The 25,204-nt window shown below is 34.7% G+C and overlaps 1 protein-coding gene across 10 annotated transcripts in view; it reads right to left on the bottom strand.

Moving 5' to 3' along the window:
* Nucleotides 1-2,468: 2,468 nt before the first annotated feature.
* LOC141409547 (gamma-taxilin-like) overlaps nucleotides 2,469-25,204 on the bottom strand; it is a 44,761-nt gene continuing 22,025 nt past the window's right edge. For 4 of the 10 annotated variants that reach the window (XM_074030604.1, XM_074030602.1, XM_074030605.1 and 1 more), the window contains 8 exons: nucleotides 23,613-23,704; nucleotides 21,219-21,389; nucleotides 19,583-19,777; nucleotides 17,080-17,199; nucleotides 15,486-15,560; nucleotides 11,474-11,566; nucleotides 9,065-9,160; nucleotides 2,469-7,580 (listed from right to left, as the gene is read on the bottom strand). In XM_074030604.1, coding sequence (XP_073886705.1) covers nucleotides 7,263-7,580; nucleotides 9,065-9,160; nucleotides 11,474-11,566; nucleotides 15,486-15,560; nucleotides 17,080-17,199; nucleotides 19,583-19,777; nucleotides 21,219-21,389; nucleotides 23,613-23,704 — 1,160 coding nt within the window. In that variant the 3' untranslated portion in view covers nucleotides 2,469-7,262. Of the gene's footprint in view, nucleotides 7,581-7,927; nucleotides 7,950-9,064; nucleotides 9,161-11,473; nucleotides 11,567-15,485; nucleotides 16,302-17,037; nucleotides 17,228-19,582; nucleotides 19,778-21,218; nucleotides 21,390-23,612; nucleotides 23,705-25,204 lie in introns of those variants that run through there. The other 6 variants (XM_074030607.1, XM_074030608.1, XR_012430498.1 and 3 more) reach the window with 6 other exon arrangements.

The raw sequence follows: 25,204 nt of genomic DNA, 5'->3' as shown, positions 1-25,204 counted from the left end.
AGATACCATCTCACACCAGTTAGAATGGCGATCATTAAAAAGTCAGTAATCAACAAGTGCTGGAGAGCATGTGGAGAAATAGGAACACTTTTTCACTGTTGGTGGTATTGTAAACTAGTTCAACCATTATGGAAAACAGTACGGCGATTCCTCAAGGATCTAGAACTAGAAGTACCATATGACCCAGCCATTCCATTACTGGGTATATACCCAAAGGATTATAAATCATGCTGCTATAAAGACACATGCACACGTATGTTTACTGCGGCACTATTCACAAGAGCAAAGACTTGGAATCAACCCAAATGCCCATCAGTGACAGACTGGATTAAGAAAATGTGGCACATATACACCATGGAATACTATGCAGCCATCAAAAAGGATGAGTTTGTGTCCTTTGCAGGGACATGGATGCAGCTGGAAACTATCATTCTTAGCAAACTATCACAAGAACAGAAAACCAAACACCGCATGTTCTCACTCATAGGTGGGAACTGAACAATGAGATCACATGGACTCGGGAAGGGGGACATCACACACCGGGGCCTATCATGGCGAGGGGATGGGGGAGGGATTGCATTGGAAGTTATACCTGATGTAAATGACGAGTTGATGGGTGCTGACGAGTTGATGGGTGCAGCACAGCAACATGGCACATGTATACATATGTAACAAACCTGCATGTTATGCGCATGTATCCTAGAACTTAAAGTATAATAATAATAATAAAAAATAAAAATAAAAAAAACCACATTGTAATTAGGATTATTTTCTAAATTTTCAATTTTGAAAATTTTCACAAATTTCATTGCTAGTATATAAAGACAGAAATACCTGTTATATGGTAATGTCATATCTTTTTCTGGCCTAACCCCTAAGGCTTGTGTGTCTTGTAAAATACTTGTATGTCTTGTAAAAAGTAAAAATGGGTGTCCTTTACAAGAGGCTCCTCTGGAGACTGAGAGGGAGAGGGCAGGAGAATGATAACAATTTTGCTAGTTAAATTTTCATTTATTGCACTAATGGTAATTCTTATAAAAAGAATGTAGTGTTTGTGTAATTTTTAAAAACTTGAAAATCAGTAAAATACTCAAAAAATAGATTTTTCTTGTTCTTAACCTCAGGGGAAGACTGTTGTTCAATATGTTAATTGTGGTTTTTACATTTTTAAAAAATTGTTACTACACAGTAGGTGTGTATATTTATGGGGTACATGAGATGTGTTCATATAGGCATGCAATTCACAGGGTGTCTATAGTTCATTATAACTTAAATGTTAACTGTGTTTTATAAATGCTCTTGGCCAAGCATGATGGCTCAGGTCTACAATCCCAGGATTTGGGGAGGCTGAGGTAGGATTATCACTTGATTACAGTAGTTTTGAGACAAACCTGGGCAACAAAAATGAGAGCCAGTCATGGTGGTGCATGAATGGATTCCCAGTTACATGAGAGGCTGGGCAGGAGGATTCTTTGAGCCCAGGAGATCAAGGCTGCAGTGAGGCATGTTGAGGAAGTCCTTTATCATGTTAAGAAAGTTCCTATGTTCCCTTTACTGCTAGTTTTTGAGTGTTTTTAGTCATGGAAGGATAGCACTTTAAAATGATTTTTCTGTATCAATCTATATGATCATGAAGTTTATTTGTTTTTATAGTAATGTTTTATAGAATGAGGTTGGAAGTGTTCACTCCTTTTCCATTTTTTGGACATTGAAGCTACCTGGTCTTAGTTTGTGTAAGGTGTATTTTTTGTTTCTTTGTGTGTGTTTTTGTGAGAAAGGGTCTCACTCCACCCAGGCTGGAGTGCAGTGGTGTCATCTCAGCACACTGCAGCCTCATTCTCCCACGCTGAAGAGATCCACCTGCCTCAGCCTCACAAAGGGCAGGGATTATAAACATGAGCCATGGGGCCCAGAAGTGTCAGTATTTTGATTACTGATTCAGTCTGTCTCCTATAGCTCTGTTCCAGATTTTCTGTGCTAGACTGTGTGGTGATTCCTCAAGGATCTAGAACTAGAAGTACCATTTGATCCAGCAATCCCCATTACTGGGTATATAACCAAAAGATTATAAATTATGCTACAATAAAGACCCATGCACACATGTTTATTGTGGCACTGTTCACAATAGCAAATACTTGGAACCAACCCAAGTGCCCATCAATTATAGACTGGATAAAGAAAATTTGGACATAGGTATGGGCAAAGACTTCATGTCTAAAACACCAAAAGCAATGGCAACAAAAGCCAAAATTGTCAAATGGAATCTAATTCAACTACAGAACTTCTGCACAGTGAAAGAAACTATCATAAGAGTGAACAAGCAATGTACAGAATGGGAGAAAATTTTTGCAAGCTACCCATCTGACAAAAGTCTAATATCTAGAACCTACAAGAAACTTAAACAAATTTACAGGTAAAGAATACCCAAACAACCCCATCAAAAAGTAGGCAAATGATATAAACAGACATTTCTCAAAAGAAGACATTTATTCAGCCAAAAAACATGAAAAAAAAGTTCATCATCACTGGTGATTAAAGAAAGGAAAATCAAAAACACAATGAGATACCATCTCACGTTTAGAATGGTAAATATTAAAAAGTCAGGAAACAGCAGATGCTGGCAAGGCTGCGGAAAAATAGAAATACTTTTATGCCGTTGGTGCGAGTGTAAATTAGTTCAACCATTGTGGAAGACAGTGTGGCAATTTCTCAAGGATCTAGATGCAGAAATACTATTTGACCCAGCAATCCCTATTACTGGGTGGTATCCAAAGGATCATAAATCATTCTGCTATAAAGACACATGCACACTTACATTTACTGCAGCCCTATTTACAATAGCAAAGCCTTGGAACCAACCCAAATGCCCATCAGTGATAGACTGGATAAAGAAAATGTGGCACATATATAACCTGGAATACTATGCAGCCATGAAAAAGAATGAGTTCATGTCCTTTGTAGGGACATGGATGAAGCTGGAAACCATTATCCTCAGCAAACCAGCACAACAACAGAAAACCAAGGCCAGGCACAGTGGCTCATGCCTGTAATTCCAGCACTTGGGGAGGCTGAGGCAGGTGCATCACCTGTGGTCAAGAGATCGAGACCATCCTAATCAACATGGTGAAGCCCTGTCTCTACTAAAAATACAGAAATTAGCTGTGCATCGTGATGCGGACCCTCTAGTCCCAGCCACTAGGGAGGCTGAGACAAGAGTAATTGTTTGAACTTCAGCAGAGTCTGCAGTGAGCTGAGATCGTGCCGCTGAATGCCTAGTGACACAGTGAGACTCCCACCTCAGATAAAAAGGGAGGGAAGGGAAGGGGAAGGGAAAAAGGAAGAGGAAAGGGAAGGGGTTCTCACTCATAAGTGGGAGTTGAAAAATGAGAACACATGGACAGGGAGAGGAACATCACACTCCAGAGCCTGTCGGGGTATGGGGGGCTAGGGGAGGGATAGTATTATGAGAAATACCTAATGTTGATGTAGGTTGATGGGTGCAAGAAACCACTATGCCACGTGTATACCTACGTAACAAACCTGCACATTCTGCACATGTACCCTACAACTTAAAATATATAAAAAAAGAATGTATACATTTCATGTAAGTTATCTAATTTGTTGGCATACGATTGTTCAAAGTATTTTCTGTTTTGAGACAGTATCTCCCTCTTGCCCCCCGCTGAAGTGCACTATCAGGATCACAATTCACTGTAGCCTCCAAATCCTGGGCTCAGGGGATCCTGCCTCAGCCACCCAGGGACTACAGGCATCCATCACCAATGGCTAATTTTTTATTTTTTGTAGAGACAGGGATTTGCCATTTTACCCAGGCTGGTCTTGAACTCCTGAACTCAAGTGATCCACTAGCCTCAGCATTCCAAAGTGCTAGGATTACAGGTGTGAGCCACCACACCTGGCTCGATAGTATTTTCTTAAAGCCATTTTTATTGTGGAGTAGTAATGTCCCCACGTTCATTTCTAATTTTACTTATTTACATCTTCTTTCATTTCAGGGAAGTTCAGTTAAAGGTTTGACAACTTCGATGTTTTTCCAAGAAGGAACCATTGATTTCATAGATGCTTTTATTTTTATATTATCTGCTTTATGTATCTATACCCTAATATTTATTTCCTTCCTCTAGTAGCTAGTAGTTTGCTTTTTCCTTTTTTCTTAAGGTGTGAACATGTTATTAATTGAAGATCTTTCTCATCTCATAATGTATTTACAAATATTTATTGCTCTTTCCTTTTACTACACTAGCAAATTTTGTTGTCTTGTTCTTTTTTAAATTAACCTCAAGTTATGTTCATATTTCATTCATGTTGTTAAAGCCAGTAAGCTACACCAGTAATGTGGCGCTGCTGTCTCCACAACTATTGCCAAGGTGGACGACGTGGGATAGTAGGCAGATAGTCAAATGCCACAATCCTTAGAGGGCTTTAGCAGTCTCTCCATTCTAAACTAAGTGGTACCCTGGGGTCTCTGTTTGTATTAGATTCCAGAGTTCAAAAGAGTTGAAGTTTTTGCCTATTTAATGGCTGTTTCAATGAAACTGATTCTTAGCTCTCCCTATTTCTATTTTCCATGACATTACTTCTTGATCTCTTTTAAAAGTGCCTCAACTTGCTTTCCTTCAGGGTTGTCTAGAACAGCAGTCCCCAACTTTTCTGGCAGCAGGGATGAAGCTTCACTTGCTCACTTGCTGCTCACCTCCTGCTGTGCATCACTACCAGTTGGGGGTTTGGAATCCCTGGTCTAGAAAGTAAAAGCTATTTAATTGTTTACATAATGTTATATTAACTTTTACTCACTCATGACTAATTTAATAATAAGACACTGAAATTCTTTGTACAAGTATCACCTGCTGCTTATATCTATTCAGTTCCAAGTAAATTTGGATAGACTAAGGTTTACTGATAGTAGAAAAATTCTTGGGTATTGTGATTCTTAAAAGTCTTGCCAGAAGTTAAACTATAGAAATCTTAAAGTTACCTACTATAAAGGGCAGTTTGGGAGTGGCCATGCTAACAGAGATTTGACTGAATGAAATTATTTTTGCCAACTAACCACATGGTAATGCATATTTAAATTGTGCTATTAACTACATTTTAAGGTGTGAGAAATAGCAACTTTTTCCAACAGTTCTTTTTGACCTTGACTGTTAAACAGTCAAGGTGACATTCATAATAAAGAATACACAGAGACTATTATTAACCATTATATCTTTAGTTAAGCTGAACGAAGTTGAGTAGGTAAAATAAAATTCATACTAGGTTAAAAAAAAATACTCTACAGAAGTCCTGAAAAGCAAAAGAGAACTAACTGCCTCTTATAAAATCATATCCTTAAAAAAGAGGTGAGATAAAAACAAAGCAGTGTGTTTATCAGTACTGTATCCTTTTTTTCACAGTTATTTTCATTTACAGTTTGAAAGAGGTAGATAATTCTGCAATAGACAAGTGAACTGTGATTATCAGGTGTAATAAAACAGTTCCATTAACTTAGAAATACTAGTCTCATTATCAAGAAATATATTAAAACACATCTGAAGATGACACACTCTGTTATTCTATACTCATGTTTTTTCTATAGCTTGGAATTCCCTGCCACTATACATATTACAACTCCAGAATGATATAACAAAACAATTTAAGTTATCTCAACATTTAAACATTTTCTTGGTCAGCTACAGTGTCCAGAAACAAGGCTGAAAAACAGGGTCAGATTCTATACATTTATGGACATGTTCAACTCTGCAGCCTAAGCAAACAGAGAGTTTTGACAACTCCTATTCTAGAACACTGCAGATACTGGGCATGCCACAGGGCCATTTACAAAGGAATCTTCTGCAAAGGGTTCCTTTGGGTTTTGTTGTTGTTGTTTCCACTGCTAGCCAGAGGAATAATTCTGAAAGGAAACCAAATTCCAAAATACAATCCAGATCTTCTTAATATTGTGTTATAACACAGGATATCTAACAGAAACAGTATGCCAAAAACAACAGACCAAGTTCTGTCAATTACACTGCTTTCTCCCCAAAATTTACCTTTCACACAAAACAAGTACCACAAAGAAGTTTCACAGCCTAAGAAATTGCCTTAGTATAACATTAAGAGCTTACATCAAGCAGAGTTCTGATAAACTATGACTGCTGGTATTAACCTTAGAGTATATAAGGTATCTTCATCTCCTGAAAGAAGTGGGTCCAGTATTTTGTTTTGTACCTGAATGGAATATTTATAAAAAGCTGGGGGATAAGCGGGGGAAGGTATTTTTGTTTTGCTAATTGTGGCAAAATAATAAAATCTGTCAAATTTAATGTTAACTTATTTTCCTCTGCTATCTGCCCCCTTGATTATCATAGTCACTAGGGTAATTGTATATGTAACTCACATGCCAGACTTCTTCCTAAGTGCCATATTTCTAAGTACTGGGAAAATTTCCATTTTCTACCTCTATTAGACCACAAATCTGATGAGAGAATATACGTAAAACTATTTAGCTACATGAGCAACTGAAATAAAAGAAAAATTAAGGAATAAATAGTTCAGAATTTTCCATGCCAAGTGCAGAGATCTAGATATTGATAACCTGAAATAAAGCAGAACAATTTTCAGTTTCATAAACATTAAGCCTATTGGTCCAGTAACTTCTGCATATGCTACTGTTTTGGTTTTTCTTAACATCATGTACATTTAAATGATATATATATATATATATATATATATATAAAATATATTCTGCCAATTTTGAGGAATTCAAGGTTTACAGTCACATCAATTTGGCAATTCATATAAATATTGTTAAAAACCTGATCTGAATCAAATATGCCATGCTTGTTTCTTAATCCATTGGAGTTTTACTTGTCATTTAAATGATGTGACAATATTAATCAGTTCATATTTTCTTTTATATATATATTATGGGCTCCAGAGTTTAAATTAGTATTTGATTTCACATTAGGAAACCATTATAAAAAAGTCTCAAATTAAGGTAATGAATACACAAACATACATTTTGAAAGTACAAGGCAATGAAAACATGCGTTCCAATAAAGGGGGAAAATAAGGCTGATGTGCAACATAGTTGGGGAAATTGGTAAGAAGCTTTCTGTACCATACAGTCCAGTAGTTCTAAAAAAATACAGATATGATAGAAAAAGTAGAGGAAATTTTCATACAAAACCAATAGTTACAACTAAAAGAGAAATATGTACACAAAATATATCCATCAATACAATGATCATACTTCATCTTAATCAATGCCTAGAGATCCCGTGGAGAGGGCCTTTTGAATAGCATTTCGCCTCATTCATTCCTTTGGGGTCAGCCTCCAAGCGGACTCCTGGCGCTCTTTTAGAGGAAGTGGTCAGCATATTGGAAGAATCCAGGTCAGCACAGGAATGCATCACAGGCACTGCTAAATCTGCATCTGCTACTTTCACAGAGGCCTGCCCTTTCAGAACTTGCACTTTCTCACTGAGCTCATTTCTTTCTATTTGAAGAGCCTTGTACAGCTTCTCTAATCGCTCCAATTTTATTTGAAAAACTTTATAATTTCTATCACGAATAGTTTTCTGTAAGAAAAAAAGATGTAGCCTCACTAAATATCATTAGGTTACTGTATCCAAAATTCAGTAAATTGAGCCATAATAAAAAAAGTTGCTTTGTATTCACATCTTAAACCTCACTATATAGTGCTATGTTAAATATTTAAAATTATCCTTATGCAATGCAATAAAAATTATCTCTGTTATTTTCTGTGAAGTAACCAGAATGGACCTTTTGACTTTAAGTATTAAGTTGACTTAGTGAAGTATGAAGAAAATTAAAGCTATTCATCAAAAATGCGAGCATAAGTTTTCCTATAGAAGCAAAGATAATGTTATAATTGTTAATTTCCTTTTTATATAAAATAACTCACCAAGGGAATGCACAGCTGCTTTCTGAAAAAAAATTTCAAAGTGATAACTGTCAATTTTAACTAGGATATTAAAATAAGCTATATTATACTTTTTCTATCATCTAATAAGCTATTTAGTAAAGAGCTAAAATATATATATATATAAAGACCATAAAACAAAATCATATCCAACTATTAAGGGAAGATGCTATTTTTATCTGCTTGCAGTTTTTCTACCCAAATATAAATAGTTTTAGCCATTTTATGTCATTACTGAAGTCTAATAGGATGACTGAGTAGACTGTAAATTGTGAAATCTAACTGAATCAACTCATTATACATTATAATACCTACCATTAAATGATAATTATTGCTATAAATATTATCACTGGTATAATAAAAATAACTTGGGAAAATGTTTAAAAAATGCCAGCAGTAAGAGTTCATTAAAGTTATTTTTACATGGGTTTTTCTTCCTTTCTACCATTTTTGAGAAAAGCATGTTCCAACATTTTTTTATGAAATGTTATAATTAGTCCAATTAAGTTTACAAAATAAAACTTAAGTGACTGCAAATGGTATGCATCTCAGATATATTTAAAGCAAACTTGGAAAAATGTACTTAGTTGCCTTTTGGAAATGAATAAATCAAGGTAGAAAAGCAAATGAGGTACTAATTAATGCTCTCAGGGGAAAATCTGAATAAAGCTATCTTTTCTAAATGTAGAGCAAGTGACTGTCAAAGTCATAGAATCTGAACTAAGAATATCAGCATTGCTTGAATATCTAGAAATGCAAATTCCTGGGCAACACTAGAAACTAATGAAGCAAAAAATTTCATTACAGGGAAGTCAGTTTGATAAGGCTGAGTTTGTGTAACCTCAACTTTGCTATATAGGAAAGCAAAATCTTGATACAATAAAGTTTTCTACAACAAAACTCTGAGATAATAACTTTGTTGAGGCAAAGAAGTTAATCATATGCAAGAAAATCTAACTCGCTGCATGAAAGTATATAAATAAAACTTGTAGTTGTTAGGTACAATTCTGAAGGTAAAGACATACTTTCAGAGGTTATTTAGTTAAGGCTAAATAATGACTTAGTCTTCATACTGAAGTAAGTAAGTACCCATTATTTTGTCATGTAACACCTTCTTACCTCTTCAGCCATTTGCAGAAGTATTTTATTATTATTTTCCCATTTGGTACACCATATTACCATTTCTCTTTCCAGTTTTTTAATTTTCTTTGTCAGCTGTGAATCAACATAATCATAAATTTAAATTCCAAGTTTCATTTCCTGATCCACCACAGAAATAACTTTACAATGTTCTTCCCTTCCTCCATCACTATACTCTTCTCAACCAGCTGACATCTGTGTTGTCTTTATAAGAGTTTAAGTGGTATTTGTCTTTTGTTAGTAAAGCTTATCTCAGAGGCTCCTATGGTAAAAGCAGCAGTAACCAAAGCAGAAGTTTCACATTAAAATAAAACAAATTTGTTGTCCTTAATTTCACAGGAATGAGCACATGGTAGCTGAACTCTCTCAGTTAACAATAGTGTATAGTTTAGCTCAGCTGTGAACAGTAGAGTTGAGACCTCCTACTCCCAACATATACGAAAAAATGTCCATGAGTTTTCTGGAGAAATGATAAACTATCTATCAGACTATTTTATATACTCTCAGCCCCAAAGTAGCTCAAGAATCTGAAAGCAAATCAGGGTAAGAACTAGAGGTAGCATAATTCAGGTAAGTAATCAGGAAAGAGATATTAACATTTCTGAATCCTTAGTTTCATTTATCCTTTCAATTCACAAGATTGCTTTATTTCACATTTTGCTAAAGACCAAAATGGTCCAAAAATAAGGGGAGGAAGAACCTATACTATAAGAACCAAATCCCCAAAAACTCAGGATAAACTTTAGGTATATCCTTCAACCAGCTTTATTCGAAATACAGGTAATGTTAAGAAGAATAAGGTTAAGATAGAACAAATGTCCTGCGCTTTGGTTAACACACAAAACTTTATCACAAGTCAAACTCGTACAAAACCCATGGGAAGAGCTTTAGGTGCTGAACTACACTGATCTTTACAACCATTAAGGAAAGGACTTAAACTCTATTCTGCTTCAACAGTGAGCATATGCTATAGTCCATCTAACATTTTCACTGTGCCTAACAGTTCCACTTCCACTGGAGTCACAACTGAAAGGATAGGCAGGTAGAACTAATCTGTAACTCAATGAATTCTCCAAATTAGTAAGTCTAAAAAGTAATGAAGATAGTAATTTGAGTATTTTATACAACCAAGCATTGACTGAAGTATATTAGATGTTTTTGCTCTTTTTATTTTTAACCATGAGAAAAGAAAGACATGGAAAGATGTGTTATGGAAATAACTTGTTATAGGATCATCTATAGCACTGAAAGTATTAGCTCAAATCTGACTAAACTCAACTACATAAGATCTAATAATAATCAAGACTAACATATATTGAATGCCTATGAATTTCCCAGACATAACTACTGTACTATTCCCAATCAGCACATTTTTTAAAAATCTCAACTTAAATAGGGAAATGCCAAGGTAAATGACTCACCCTAAGGAAGTCATAAAGTGCAAGTTAGAGATATCAGTTTCAGAGTTCATGTTCCAAACCATAGTGCTATCTGTTTATTTAGGGCGACAGATAATTCTGCTCTTTAAAATTGCTATTTTAGCCTGTATTCTGAACTGGAATAATCCAGAACATTTTTCTACACCTAATTTTAAAAACCAGTTTAAATTTTGTATTAAGAATACATCTTGTATACTGTGTGAATATATATATATAGAGAGAGAGAGAGTTTAAATTTCAGAGTAAAGACATTTCAGGTTTAGCTAGGTCCTGAGAAATAAAGCTATTCCTACCAAGATGTATCACTACTTTCCGTGGCCTGGATTTTTAAAATAATTTTATATAAAATTTATAGTTTACATAAGGGTATGTGAAAGAACTGAGTAATTAAGAGAGGTGACTAAACAAAAATGATCTACAAATAAACTGTCCTTAATGGAAGAATTCTCTTTAATTATAATAGAAGTCTCAGAATGTCATGATAATTAATATTCTGGGGCAACTTGAGGGCAAAATGCCTGAATAAGCTGGTGAAAGAAAAAAAAAAAAGATTAATATAAACTCACATAAGTAGCAATTATGCTTTTTTTGGTTTTTCTTTCAGAGTCAGGGTCTCCCTCTGTCACCCTGGCTGAAAGGTGACATGATCATGGCTCACTCTAGTCTCAACCTCCTGGCCTTAAATAATCCTTCTTCCTGGGACTCCCGAGTAGCTGGGACTGCCACTGCACACCACCACGTCTGCCGACCTTTTTTTTTTTCTACTTTTGTAGCAATATGGTACCCAGGCTGGTCTCGAACTCCTCTCCTCAAGCAATCCTCCTATCTTGGCCTCCGAAAACGCTGGGATTATAGGTGTGAGTCACCATGCTTGGCCACAGTTATGTTTAAAATAGCCTCTAATATCAATTACTTTTTACATAATATTCTATTAAAAATATGTAGATACCTTTTCCGTTTCCTGCTTGAAGGCTGTAAAAAGTTCATTGGTTTTTGCCATGGTAGTCTGGAATTCTTCAAACTTATCCATATAAAGGAAAAGCTATAGAAAAAAAATGATCAAATATTCAGAGTTTCAGAAAAGCAATTTAAAACCCCAAAATATTTTAAAATAACATAATAACTTTCAAAAAATTTAATATAAATAAACATTAGGTTTGATAAATGACTGAAAAACAACAGAAGCACGCACTCAATCCCTGGACTGCAGAATATATCCCTGAAATTTTTATAACCCACTGGAATGCACTGAAACTTCACTGTCTTAATCATATTAACTGTAAATGTTAAAATGTACGGTTAGGTGCGGAGGCTCACACCTGTAATCCCAGCACTTTGGGAGCCCAAGTCGGGTGGATCAAGATGTCAGGAGTTACAGACCAGCCTGGCCAATATGGTGAAACCACATCTCTACTAAAAAACACAAAAATTAGCCAGGTATGGTGCCAATTGCCTATAGTTCCAGCTATTTGGGAGGTTAAGGTAGGGGAATCGCCTGAACCCGGAAGGTGGAGGTTGCAGTGAGCCGAGATTGCACGACTGCACTCCAGCCTGGGCAACAGAGCAGTCTCTGTCTCACAAAAACAAAACAAAACAAACAAGCAAACAAAAGGTAAAATCACTTATTAGCTCTACTCCATCAAATGTAATACAAACTGAAGTATAGTGCTATAGCTGTGAATTTCATATAACCATAATGCTTTGGGTATTACCAAGTCTCCTTACATTTGAAAAACTTTTCTTATAAAAAGAGCATCCCTTTAGAGTATTTAGCTTACTTGAAGGCAACTAGTTCTTACTTTAATATTAAGGCTAACTCTTTCCTTTATGTATGCAGAAAAATAAACCAAAAGCTGAACAGTTCGATGGGGGAGAAAATTAGTAGGAGTACAGTTAAGAAAAAAACCTAAAAGAGGTTGAAAAAGCAATTTTCTTTTAAACCCATCATCATAGACATTTTAAGTCGGAGAATAACGGCAGAAAACCAAGCAGAATGTTACATTTAGTTACCTTTTTTCATACTTAAAATAGAAGGTTCAGCAAAGTAGGGGTGAAAGCATATTAGAAGTCAATACAGTGGACTTCAAAGAAATCCACATTTTAGGGAAAGCTTCATATACATAATGTCTGACTTAGGCTTCAAAAGTGAGCTGAATGATTTCATTTTAGACCAGAAAGAAATCCTTTAGAGACCTTAATGTAATTACATTATCTTCAGGAAACAGGCCCAGAAGAATAAAGTATTTTGCCCAAGAAAAGTAAAATAGAATAAAAGAATATTCACAAACATTGCCTTTCAACTTTCACCAATGCTGTATTAAGGATATTAAACAGAGCCACCTAAATAAGATAAAGGAGAGAATGACAGCACCTAGCCCACTCACAGTCAGAGGGAATAACCATAAAGAAGGTACTTAGAAGCATGCTGTGTGTGTGCGTGTGAAAGGGTAAGGGGGGCGGCGATTAAGGGGTGCTGAAGATAGCAAACAAAGTTACCAATGATATTAAACTAGAAGAGAGAGCTATATGGCAGCCAAACCATGCTTATAGAAAGATAAGGGCATAGACCAGGATAAAAAGAAACAGCAGGCACAGAAATGTAGGGGAACTTGTATACAATGTTTAATGATCAAATAACCATTAACAGTATGTCCATCATCTTGAATATTATCATTTCTACATGTTGGCAGCATTTCAAGTTCTTTCTTCTTGTTATGTTGAAACAAATATTACATTGTTGTTAAACACAATCACTCTACTCTGCTAGTGAACATTAGAACTTATTCCTCCTATCTATTCGTATAGCTGCATCCATTAGCCAACCTCTCTTCATTCCCTTTCTCTATTACCATTCCAATCTTCAGTTTCATTCTGTACTCTACCTTCCTGTGATCATTTTTAAGCTCCTACTTATAAGAATGTATGATATTTGTCATCTTGTGTCTGCTTTATTTCACTTAATGTCTGCCCATTTTCACCCATGTTGTATTCAGGTACAAAATATCATAGGTACCCCCAAAATATGTACATCTAATATTTATCAAATAAAAATAAGAAATGTAGAGCAAACTGGAGAATACCCATAATTTGTTAGCAGACACTGACAGAGCCTCTGAGTCTATCTGCCTAGAGGTGGCGGCAATAGTAGTGGTTCAGGCAGAGTGAGGGAGCTGTTCTTGTGGTGGTTGGCCATTAGAAATTAGCAGTTTGGTTATGGTCCATTTTATAAAGATGAAACATCCAGGTAAAGGTTGTCGCATCTGAAAGTTCAAGTGGGTAGCCCAGAGTGGATAGCCAGTAAGTGGCAACTACCATCATATCTGGCTGCCTCCATGGCTAGATTATTAAACAGTGCATCAAGGCAATACAAAGACTGACTATCACTAGCAAATCCTGGGAAAAGACATGTTTTAACAGCAGAAAATAAGACACTCTTGGGAAAGACAGCCCCGTTTAGGTACCACAAAAAGAGGTTCAGCAAAGGAAAAAAATTGTAGCTAAACAAGAACATTCTGTGATTTCAAGGTACAAATCACAGAATCCTCTTGACTAACAGAAATAGAAAAAATAGAAGCTTTATTAATGAGAGAAACAGAGCTGGCAGGGAATTTAGTAAGAGTCCTCTGGTGACTTCTTTTACAGCATTATCAATGACTCTTACATTCAGGAACATCTTCCAAAGCCAGCTGGGGAATTTATAAGTTCTCCACATTAATTTTCATCTCTATTTATATGGACAACTGTAGGGATATAAAAAGGGCTTAAAATTTCTACATAATAGAAAGTTCAACAGACTTCTGATATTCAACGTCTCCTAAATTTTCACTATCAACTGGCTGCTTCACATAATATGGCTACATGATAAACTGTTCCCAAAGATAAACATCGTTCCAAGGGGTACATATGAAGATGTATGTCAGTCTCAATGTTAGTGTATTTTAGCATTACAAGGATGATTATACAAAGAAACACCTAACTACTCTTGTCTATGAAGACTAGGTTGGTATTAGTAAACTTTCAGAGGTGAGAACCACAACATTTTTTTTTATGGAATTTATTTTGTTTTATGAAATTGAAAGCTTTAAGCCATAACAAAATGAGAGAAAAGTTTTTTTTTCTTTTTTTTTTTCACTTTTAGATCAGGCCAGTTAATGGTAAGTTTCTTGATAATATCCTTTTTTTATCCTATGGCTTTGATTTCTTCACTTGGTTACTTTAACTCTGTGACTGGTTGTTAATACTGCTGTCTTCTGAGATAGATCTGGTGCTTACTGTTCCAACTTTGCTCCAAAATCTCTTCATTTTATTCAATTTAAGACTAACAATAGTCTTATTATTGCAGTATCCTAAATCAAGAGCTTTCACATCAAGTACACAAAATGCAGATGTTCCATTGCAATATTCTGGAAAATCACACATATCTACGCTTTTTCTGCACAACATTTCTGATACTTTTCCTTAGAAAGTATCTGTTTCCTTTACCTCAAACAATAAAAGCACGCAAAGACTAGAATGGGACACTATGGGTGTCTAGACTGAAAACTGGAGACAGCCCCAATATTTTTTTAGAAAGCGTACATACACACACAAAATATTTTGGTGAAGCAGGACTGTCTGGCCATTTGTAATATTTTAAGATTACATGTAGCTACCCATAAGACAAAATTCTAAAGGTTTTAGAAAAGTATCTGGAACAGAGGAAAGCTGACCTTCAAAATAGCCATCACAATCAGCCATCACAATCAGCCATCACAATCAACCTGGAAGTAGGGGTGCCAAAATGAATAAAACTCATTTATGGTGCCAAACAAACAAAAAAAAGAATCAAGGCAAATCAGAATGAATTGGTCACCCTAAAAGAAGAGAAAGTTTCCAAGAGGACAAGAGATCAAATCCTCTGTTCTAGTCTGTAGCTGGGAAGAAAGAAACATAAATTCTGCTATTCTCTGTTGTTAAGTTACCTGCTCTTTCAGTTGTGCTTCTTCTTGCTTCATTTCTTCGTATTTGTGCCTCGATTCTGTTGCTTCTTTTAACAACTAGAAAACAGAAACATTCTGACAGAATACTAACAACAATTATAAACACGGTCAAAATATCAAACAGATAGGTTTAATCTTCCAGTAATTATCCTAGCAATAATGACAGGTCAACCCAATTATCTCAATTTCCAACTACTTGTATCTCTTATCTGCCCCACTGGTGAACACTTAGGAATGAAGGAATAATTGGAGAAAATAATTAAGGAGAAAAAGTAGCCTAGAAGCATAATAAAGTTTGTAATACTTAGGGTTGAAATATTATGTTTTACATGAAAATAACTGGACATCTACACATACAGACAGAAAATGCAGCTAAGAATCTTGACGTTATCTAGGTTATTTAGAAAGCCCCTCAACTCTGTAAAAGACAAGAGCAGGTTAAAAGAATATGCAGCAAAGCAATGAAAATAGAGACCTAGTTTCTGGTCACTTTTTTAAAACCACAGGCAAGGAACAGCTAAAGGAAGAAAAGAGATTAATTAATATTTGAGTTTTTCAGAAACAGATAATAAAGACGCATAGTAAGCAGCTATGAAATTCAGTCACTGAATTTCTGAGGTAAAATGTCACATATTATGTAAATAAGCCTTAAACATATCTTAAAATGTACACATAGATATACATAGATATATACAAAATGTATATTCCAAATTGAAAGGTGCAATTAAGTTTAGTTGTGCACTGATACCTGTCAGCTTGCACTGAAGAGACATGCTGTGTGAAACATCTCTCCGAACCCTAGACTCATTCAATATGAGAGGTTTGAATGAGAAAAACATGAAGGAACTAAATATTCACAATATGCTTACAGGGCTACTCAGGGCTTACATTACTTGAATGAAGAAAATGTAATACACCACATTATGAAAATCATTTGTCAAATTTTTCATTCATAGAATATAGTTTCATTTCCATGGGGTAAATGCATATACTCAAATGAGATTTTTTCTGTGTTCTCAATTATGGACAGACAAAATCTGAATATATATTCTAGCAACAATGATGACTAAGACACAGATAATTTTGTCAGAAAATTATACCAGAATATAATCAATCAAAGTAAACAAATCATTTACCAATTTTTAAGTTGCTTATTTAAAAATGAAATGTAATACTAGGTAGAAGTCTCATATTCGCTAAGTTCACTAAGTTAACTGTACCTAACTCTCAAGGCCTAACTTGCCTAATAACTGGCACAATTCTTTAACTTGGTGACCACCACATAGAAAGCAATATTATTTTGTTTTTCCACTAATTTAATCTTATCTCCAGTAAATTTCATATGAAAATTTCATCAGAAACAGAAAGCTTAATATATTCACACACACACACACACACACACACACACAGTCACTCTCTCTCTCTCTCTCTCTCTCTCTCTCTCACATATCCCAAATCCAGACAGTAAGAAACAAAATTGCATTGCTGGTACTATGTTAAGTGAGGGGTTTGTTTTAAATGGCTTTGGTTACAATTTTGGCAATCTTTTTTTTTTTTTTCAAGAAGTAGAACTTACAAACACTCTCTCTCTCTGATGTCTTTCATCAGCTTCTTTTATCAGCTGTGCTGTTTGTTGAAGTCTGGCATCTACAAGCTGTTGTTGTAATTCCTTATGTTTGAACGCTTTATTAATTTGCTACAGGAAAACAGAATTTCTTCCATCACTAACCAAAGAAAGAAAAACAGTGGGGAGAAAACATAACACAAATTTCTAGAACCCTGCTTACTCTTCTTTTCTGTTGCTACCACTGTAGCTAAGAATACTGACTCCCTCTGTCCCTGTCACTGCAGAAGTGGCTACAAGATATCTTGCAAACTATCCCACACTGGAAAGAGCACAACCCTCTAACTGCTGCCCCATGCCCCACCCTATCAGAGGTAGACTGTTTCCATCACAATATTTGTGCTTCCTGCTTCTGCCCTACACTGAAAAAAAAAGCTGATACTTTATCAAGAAAAAGATGGATGAGGAGATCAAAATCATTCATTACACACATAATTTCTGGACATTTTTTTGTTCACAAAACCTTCTGAAATTCCTTAATTGTAGGTAGCCTGATAAAATGAAAAAAATGGTCTGGAGCAAATCCTAGCTTATTGTATGATCCAGGACAAGCTCTTCTCCTTGTGAAACAGTTTCCTTATCTTCAAAGGTGGATGACCATACCTAACTTGCAGAGTTGCTGTCCAAATCTATGCAATAATTAAACTGTATAAGGTGCTTGATGTCTGGCACATATTAAACATTTGGTAAAATCATGTTATTAATTAAAAGCTACATTGTTAAGTGCTTACATATATGCAATAAACTCGTTAGGAATTCCCTTCACACATGGGATTCTGTGAAGGAAGAAATGCTAGGTGAAAACAATGTACTTAAATTAAGTTTTGAGGACACTGCAACAGATAATCTGTCTTAATCTGCAACTGATTTTATCATTATTCAATTATTTTCTAATAAAAGAAAAAGACTATAATATCTAAACAAGACTTACAAGTAGTACAATTTGAACATATGTACCCTCTCAATCTGCTACTTCTATAGCAAATTTGGAGAGTTTAATACAGTTAAAATAATATAAATCCTAAATAGTAAACTAATAAAAAATAAAATAAAATTAATCATTTTTAATACCATTATTTAAAACAATGGAATTTAAAGGGTCCTTTTAAAAAAAACTGATGACATTCACAACATGCTTTATAAAATAAACCAAATTTTTAAAAGTTCACTATACAGGCCTAAAAAATTTATTTAATAAATACACTCCAAGGAAAAAAAAAAGGGGGGGAAGCTTACATCCTAAAAAGAGTTGAGACATATTAAAACAATAAAATGTATAAACCTTATTTTGATCTTGATGTAAACAATCCGAAGAAAAAGAGAAGTAACAGATATTTAAGCAGTAGAGTGACAAGGTATGCGATTACATAGTAATTGTTTAACCTTTTGGTCTAAAAATAGTGCAGTGGTTATGGCTTAAAAAGAATCTTATTTCATGATGCACATTCGAACAGTAATAAATAAAATGATATAACATCTTGGATTTGTTTAAAAATAGATGGAAACAAGAGTTGCTAGAAACAAAAGTAAATAACTGCTAAAGCTAAGTGATATATTCTACTGTAAGTCTGCAACTTCCATAATAAGTTTGAAACGTTCCTGAAACAGAGGAAAATGGTTTTAAAAGATATTCAAAATCTTTGAGAAAAATGTTTTCAAAAGTAGCATGAAAAGGTGTAAATTAACATTTTGATATGCATAAAATAATATTTATTGTTTATTAATTTTAAATTGTCACTTTCTATTTTCAATTTTAATTTACTAAGTAAGGATTTCAATATATATCTTGCTAGCTTAAAGCATAATAAAGGGGATTAATCCTTTGAAAATGGAAATCTTACCCTATATATTTGACCTCTAAAAGTAAAGAAAAAATTAAAACAAATAAGCAGGGAATCACCTTTTGCTTTTGATTTAGACATCATACAACTTCCACATCAATGTATAAAATAACTCCAATGACCAGGTTCAACAATTATGAGTCCTCCACAAACTTTTTACTTCATTGATTACATAAACAATATGACTAGGTGATGGGTTATTAGTAGGTTCCTTATTCTCACAAATAGCACAATTCTCCTATCTATATTGTTCAGATTGTCACAGAAATTTGATACAGAGTATCTGGGGACCAAATCTATATTATGACGGCATAAGAGAAAAATATCTGTATGCTATAATGACAATCCAGTGGCATCATATGGGAGACAAGTGGTACACATCTCCTAGAAATCACTTCACTTATCCAACTCCACTGACACTTGGGCCAAGTGATGCTCCAATTTAGTCATTCTGTTTACAGGTGTCTACTCTTTTCCAAAGAAACATGTAATTTCCACTGTGCATACACAGAAGTTCTAAAATACTGTCCTGTGAAAGAGTTTTTACTTTTGGGTAGGGTGTAGCTTTTGCTACTGGTGAGCAGCTGTCTAGAAACAAACCAAATGCCGTTTACCTCTTCCCTCAGTGCATATTGGTCAGTGAGCTTCTTTAGTTTCTCTTCCATTTCCACATTCTCCTGCTGCACTTTGGCATTGTGTATTTCGTGCTGTTCCAGCTGGGCTTGAATTTCAGTTAAAGTAATTTGGAAATGTGCAGTTATTTCTTTAAGACCTTCTTCCTCCTCTTTTTTCTGCTGCATATATTCTTCCTTATTATCCAAAATAATGTAAGTTAAAGGTGTAAATCTATAGGTAAAACTCTTAAAAAAGAAGTAATTGCTATGTGTATTCATTTATTGTTCCCATGATGTGTTGCTTTCAAACTATAATTCCTCCCCTTTATTTATGACCAGAAATCTCTCCTTTAAAAGCAAGCAGCTTTTTCTAAGTAGATAATTAGAGAATAGTAAATGCCCTACTATAAAATAAGTATTCTCTGTTGATCCAGATATTCACTATATTATAATTACACATAAATGAGGTGCTGCTCCACACAGTTTTTGCCACATTATTTTCCCAAATGTCATCCTCACTGGTTAGGCAGTATATCATCCTACATCAGCCTGAAGATCTTGCAGCCTACATTCTGAGTCACACTTTCCACTTTATAACAGGGAAGGGACAAACTAAATCATTATTTTACAAAGTTTACTTTCAAAATCTTACTAGGATACAAGTGTCAAAAGACCTCTACCTACACAGTTATCAATACAGTCTAAATATTAACAGTGCTATCTACTTTTATTATATTTAAATCCAATATTTCAAAAGCAAGAAAAATAAACACAAACCTTACAAGTAAGAACCGATTTCACAAGCTGTCCTATGTTCTTGAGAGTTTACTGTGATGAGGGTGATCCCACACCATCAAAATAATACTCCAACTATACACCCCCTGGCAATACCACAAAGTCAGACAAATTCCTCTGATGGATGGCAGCTTCTTTCCAGGATCTCTGCTTTTTACTTGTTATTGAGACAAGGTGTCATACTTAATCTTTATTCTGTTATAATCAGCCTAGTTGTAAGTAATATTCTAAAAGTATTTAGCAACCAAATAGCCAAGGATGGCAGAATGTAGTTTAGAAATGTATCCTATTAACTTTTATAGTAGAGCTCTACAATGTGTTTTTCTTTCTCAAACTCACACTGACTATGGCTACTGGTTTCTCATTTCAGCTAAGTTTTTCACTCATTACCAAAAGAGGACATGGTAACCAACTACACCAGAGACCAACAAAAAAAGTCTGGCAACTCTGAGCTTTTTAAGCAGAAGAGCTGTGAACATAAAAACCAATGCCATCTAGATTCCCTGTGATCAAGTATACACTAGATTAAGGTAGAGCTTACCCTTGAATCTGAAACCAAAATTCACATAGAGTGAGTCTTAAATTTAGAGTTATCTCACAAGCAGCATCAGCTCAAGCAAAGCAAAAAGCAAGGTATCTCTGTGTTAAGATGTTTACAAAGTCCTCTGCTTAGGAATCTGATCTGCCAGCACAAGTGTACCTGAGCCAGTTAACGAGTAGCCATTATAGCAACTAATTCCCATTAAAAGATATAGAGCAAGAATTTATTTTAAGTAGATACAAGGTGATTATATAAGCAGCCTATATACTTCCTGAAACACAGTAAAATAAACCAACTAACCTTTAATGTCTTATTTTGACGCTGAAGTTCCCTGCAAAGAGACTCTAGCTTGCTTCTTGCCAAGATGGTCTTGCTGTGTTCACTCTGCAAGTGAACTTTCTCTTTCACAATCTGAGCTTGCTTATTCTGCAGAATCTTCATTTGCCTCTGAACATTCCTGCTTTCCTCCAGCTAAAATTAATAACCACTTTACATTTAGGAAGTATAGTAATCTGAGTTTTAGTTCTATGCACTGCAATTACAGCCATGGAACACTTTATACTCCCCTCTTTTCTAGTGACAGGAAAGTATGTAAATAATTTTGTGTAGCAAGAAAAGCAATCTTAATCTCCATTTTTTAATAGGAAAAACTAATCTTTTAATCAAAAGCTTATTTCAGATGAAAAATGATATAGTTTTCCTATTCTACAAGAGCTATTTTATTGAAACAGCTACTAAAATTAAAACACAATAAGCAGTGCTCAAGATTCATCAGTCCAGTCAGTTTCAGATTTATAATAAATGATTCCAAATTACATTACTAGGTAACATAGTGGTCATCCTGATTCTTGAGTAAAGTTTTTATGAAAAATAAAACATTGACAAGGCAAACATTTCAAAAGAGAATGACATATCAAGAAACCTATCAAACATCCTTGCAGGCAATATTCTTATAGCTATTATAAACATCTTTCTTGGCCAGGGATGCTGGCTCAAGACTGTAATCTCACTCAACACTTTGGGAAGTAGAGGTGGGAGGATCACTTGAGCCCAGGAGTTCACGACCAGCCTGGGCAAAATACCAAAACTCCATCTCTACAAAAAATTTCTCAAAATTAGCCATGCATGCTGGTGCATGCCTGTAGTGCCAGGTACTCAGCAAGCTAATGCCGGAGAATTGCTTGAGCCTAGGTGTTCAAGGCTGTAGGGAACTGTGACTGAACCATGGCATACTAGCCTGAGTGACAGTGCAAGACTCTGACTAAAATAAAACAAATAAAATAAATAAATAAATAAATAAATAATGCAGTATTTTAGTCACTTTCACCCCTACCGTGGCCAATTTTACAAAGTGCATTTTCAGATCTACTAAATCAGAATCTTCAATTTGACAATCCTTGTGTGATTTCTATGTGTTTGAGAACCACCTTAGATGACCAAGCTACACTATGCAGTCAATTTGCTCTTTCTTCCCTAACCCTTTCATGGTTGACTGCTAGGAAATCTAACCTTCTAGTGCAGTGCTTTTTCTACCAGAAATTCAATTCTTTTGTCAGTCTTTCTTTTATTTTCTTTGTTGCTGTCTTCTTTTTCTGGCATTTCTCACATGATTTACCTCAGGCTGATGTAACAACTGAGACTGGCTTCCATATCCAATGGAAGCATTCCCTTCCTGAACAGAGCAATCAACAATTTTATTTTCTACTCTCTTTGCTTTTGGACAGTTCTAAGCTATTCACGTTTATTTTCAGGGATTCCTGCTTCTCTATATATCAGAAAGTGCCAGGCTGCTAAGTAGGTGGCACTTGAAGATGCCAGCTAAGTGGAAGTAACTATGAACCACATGAGAGAATAGTAACTATTATTGTTATTGTTACAGCTTTATTCTTGGAGTTGATTAACTAAATATTTGTTTTGTGCATTTACGATATGGAGTTGCTGCTTTAACATCATTTGAAAATGTACAAAAACTGACAGTGATAATTTCCATAAATGTTTCACAAAACAGAATTTTAGCATTTACATTAATTATAAAAAATTTCCCATGATTCTTCAAAAAGTTCTGTATCTTTTTCATTATTTGCTTTACAAAGGCTGGTAGGGTTTCCCTGTTGAGAATGTTTCTACAGTCTTTGAAAAAAGAATTTTGTTTCAAATCATATAGGTCAAAATAACTCTTCTATAGAAGAGGTGAATTTTCCTGGAAAATGGAAAACAGAACAATGCTTGGCATATAGTAGATATTAAATAAATATTTCCTGAGCCACAGTACAATTTTACTAAACAATTTTATCTCACTCACAATTTTAATCAAGAATGGTTTAGAGCTTGAATCTGCAGAATTCCCTTGGGAAACGTTAAATACAGAAACCACTTCCTCCCAATTGTCAGGAATCTTAAGCATACAAAAAACAACAACAACAAAAAAACAACTGCTGATCTAGAATACTAAGGCTGACTTTTAGGAAATTTGTTTCACATTTTAAAAAGTATTATAATGTTCTATATATCGTTTCATAAGATGAAGTCACACACGCCAATCATAAATACTAAAGAAAGGAGATTGTTTTCTTCAATTTTGTGATAAAATATCATTTTACATTTAAAGTTACATCAAAATAATATTTAAAAATCTTATCAAGCACACATATATTTTATTTTCTGTGGTCCTTTCTCCATTGAATAAATACTCACAAGATCAGCATATTTCTTACAAAGAGCTGCCAACTTCTCCTCTGGAGTCGAAAGAGTGTTTAGGGCTTGCATCAGTAATAACACTTCTTTTCCTGATGATTAATAAGATTTTAAAAAGTACCAGAAGAAGGTTGAAATCAATCCAATCTGTAAATTTTATGTAAACTTCTATGTTAAGACATTCAAAGTAAAATGTTATAGTTCTAATTAAAAACAGACTGACCTATTAAATTCAGGGAACTTCTGAAAATTTAGCAGGTACTTCCTCTAGCCTTAACAATTTCTTAATTTACCAAGTACCACTACTAGCCATTTAGCCCTTAAACGTAGTGAAAGGTAATTACTGCAAGTTTAAGAACTACTCTTGCCTAACCAGTATTTAGGTTAAGATATGTAAAAGGGCAAGGAATAAGGCTTCCTGCTAGGGAAGGGCAACTATAGAAGGATATTCAGTTACTATTCACTGCCTAAGATGCTCATAACTCTTTGTAATATGTAACTTTTGCTATAAACAACTTAAACAAGTTATGATAGTTTTGGGATGATCTACTAAGCATATTCTGGGTGTTAGGTTTAGATCAAAGAAAAGGAAGTCAAAATGGCTCTTCCCTTGAGGAAACGTCTTAAAAGAGTACTATAATAATTTTGGAAGGGACAAGCAAGTAGCTGAAATTCAGTCAAATGGTGCTTCAAAATACATAATAAGGTTCTACTGGTAAAGATGGAGATAGGTACCTTTTGATTTGTTCTCTCTCATATATAACACAGTTCTTTAAAAAAATAATCTTCAGAAAACCTTGACTTTTAGTATGCTTTACAGAGTACTGTAGGTTGAGGGAAAACAGGCTGACTTCAAATAATACTTTTGTATGCACATAAAATTTTAGTACTAAATTATTTTCTCATTCACAGCAAAGTCAACTAAGAAAGAAATGCTGGGCAGGGTATAGTAGCTCACACTTGTAATCCTGACACTTGAACAAGCCAAGGCCAGTATACGTAGCCAACATACACTGCTACAGGACAGTATACCAAGACCAGCCTGAGCAACAGAATGACAGCCCATCTCTACAACAAAATAAAAATAAAAATTTAGCCATGAGTGGTGTTGTATGCCTGTTGTTCCAGCTACTCTAGTCTGAAGTGAGAGGATCACGAGCCCAGGAGTTTAAGGCTGCCATGAGCCATGATCGTACCGCTGTACTCCAGCCTGGGTGATAGAGAAAGACCCTGTCTCTCTAGAAAAAAGAATAAATAAACATTGTTATTGATTGTGTATGCGTAAAAAACAACTATAACATAACTGGCATTTTCATAAAGATTTTCATTTAAAGCTTTTTAAACAATTTTAACTTCAAGCTATATATTTTACACATATATTTGGGGCTATCAGTTTTGAAGATATCTGTCTTATTTTCAAGGAATTACAATTACTTTATATATTACTATACATTTTTTAGTTTTCCCGGGTAACAGAAAATGGATTAAGAATAAAAATTGCAAGTTTCAGTCATATATATAAGACACTTATCAGTGTATATGTTAGTATAATAAGGATGAAATACTGATGACAACTATTAAGGTATTTCAGA

The sequence above is a fragment of the Macaca fascicularis genome, chromosome Y (genome assembly GCF_037993035.2).
Source record: "Macaca fascicularis isolate 582-1 chromosome Y, T2T-MFA8v1.1".
In the NCBI taxonomy this organism is placed as follows: domain Eukaryota; kingdom Metazoa; phylum Chordata; class Mammalia; order Primates; family Cercopithecidae; genus Macaca; species Macaca fascicularis.
Note: the sequence above shows the minus strand (reverse complement) of the source record. Positions and strands in the feature narration are given on the sequence as shown.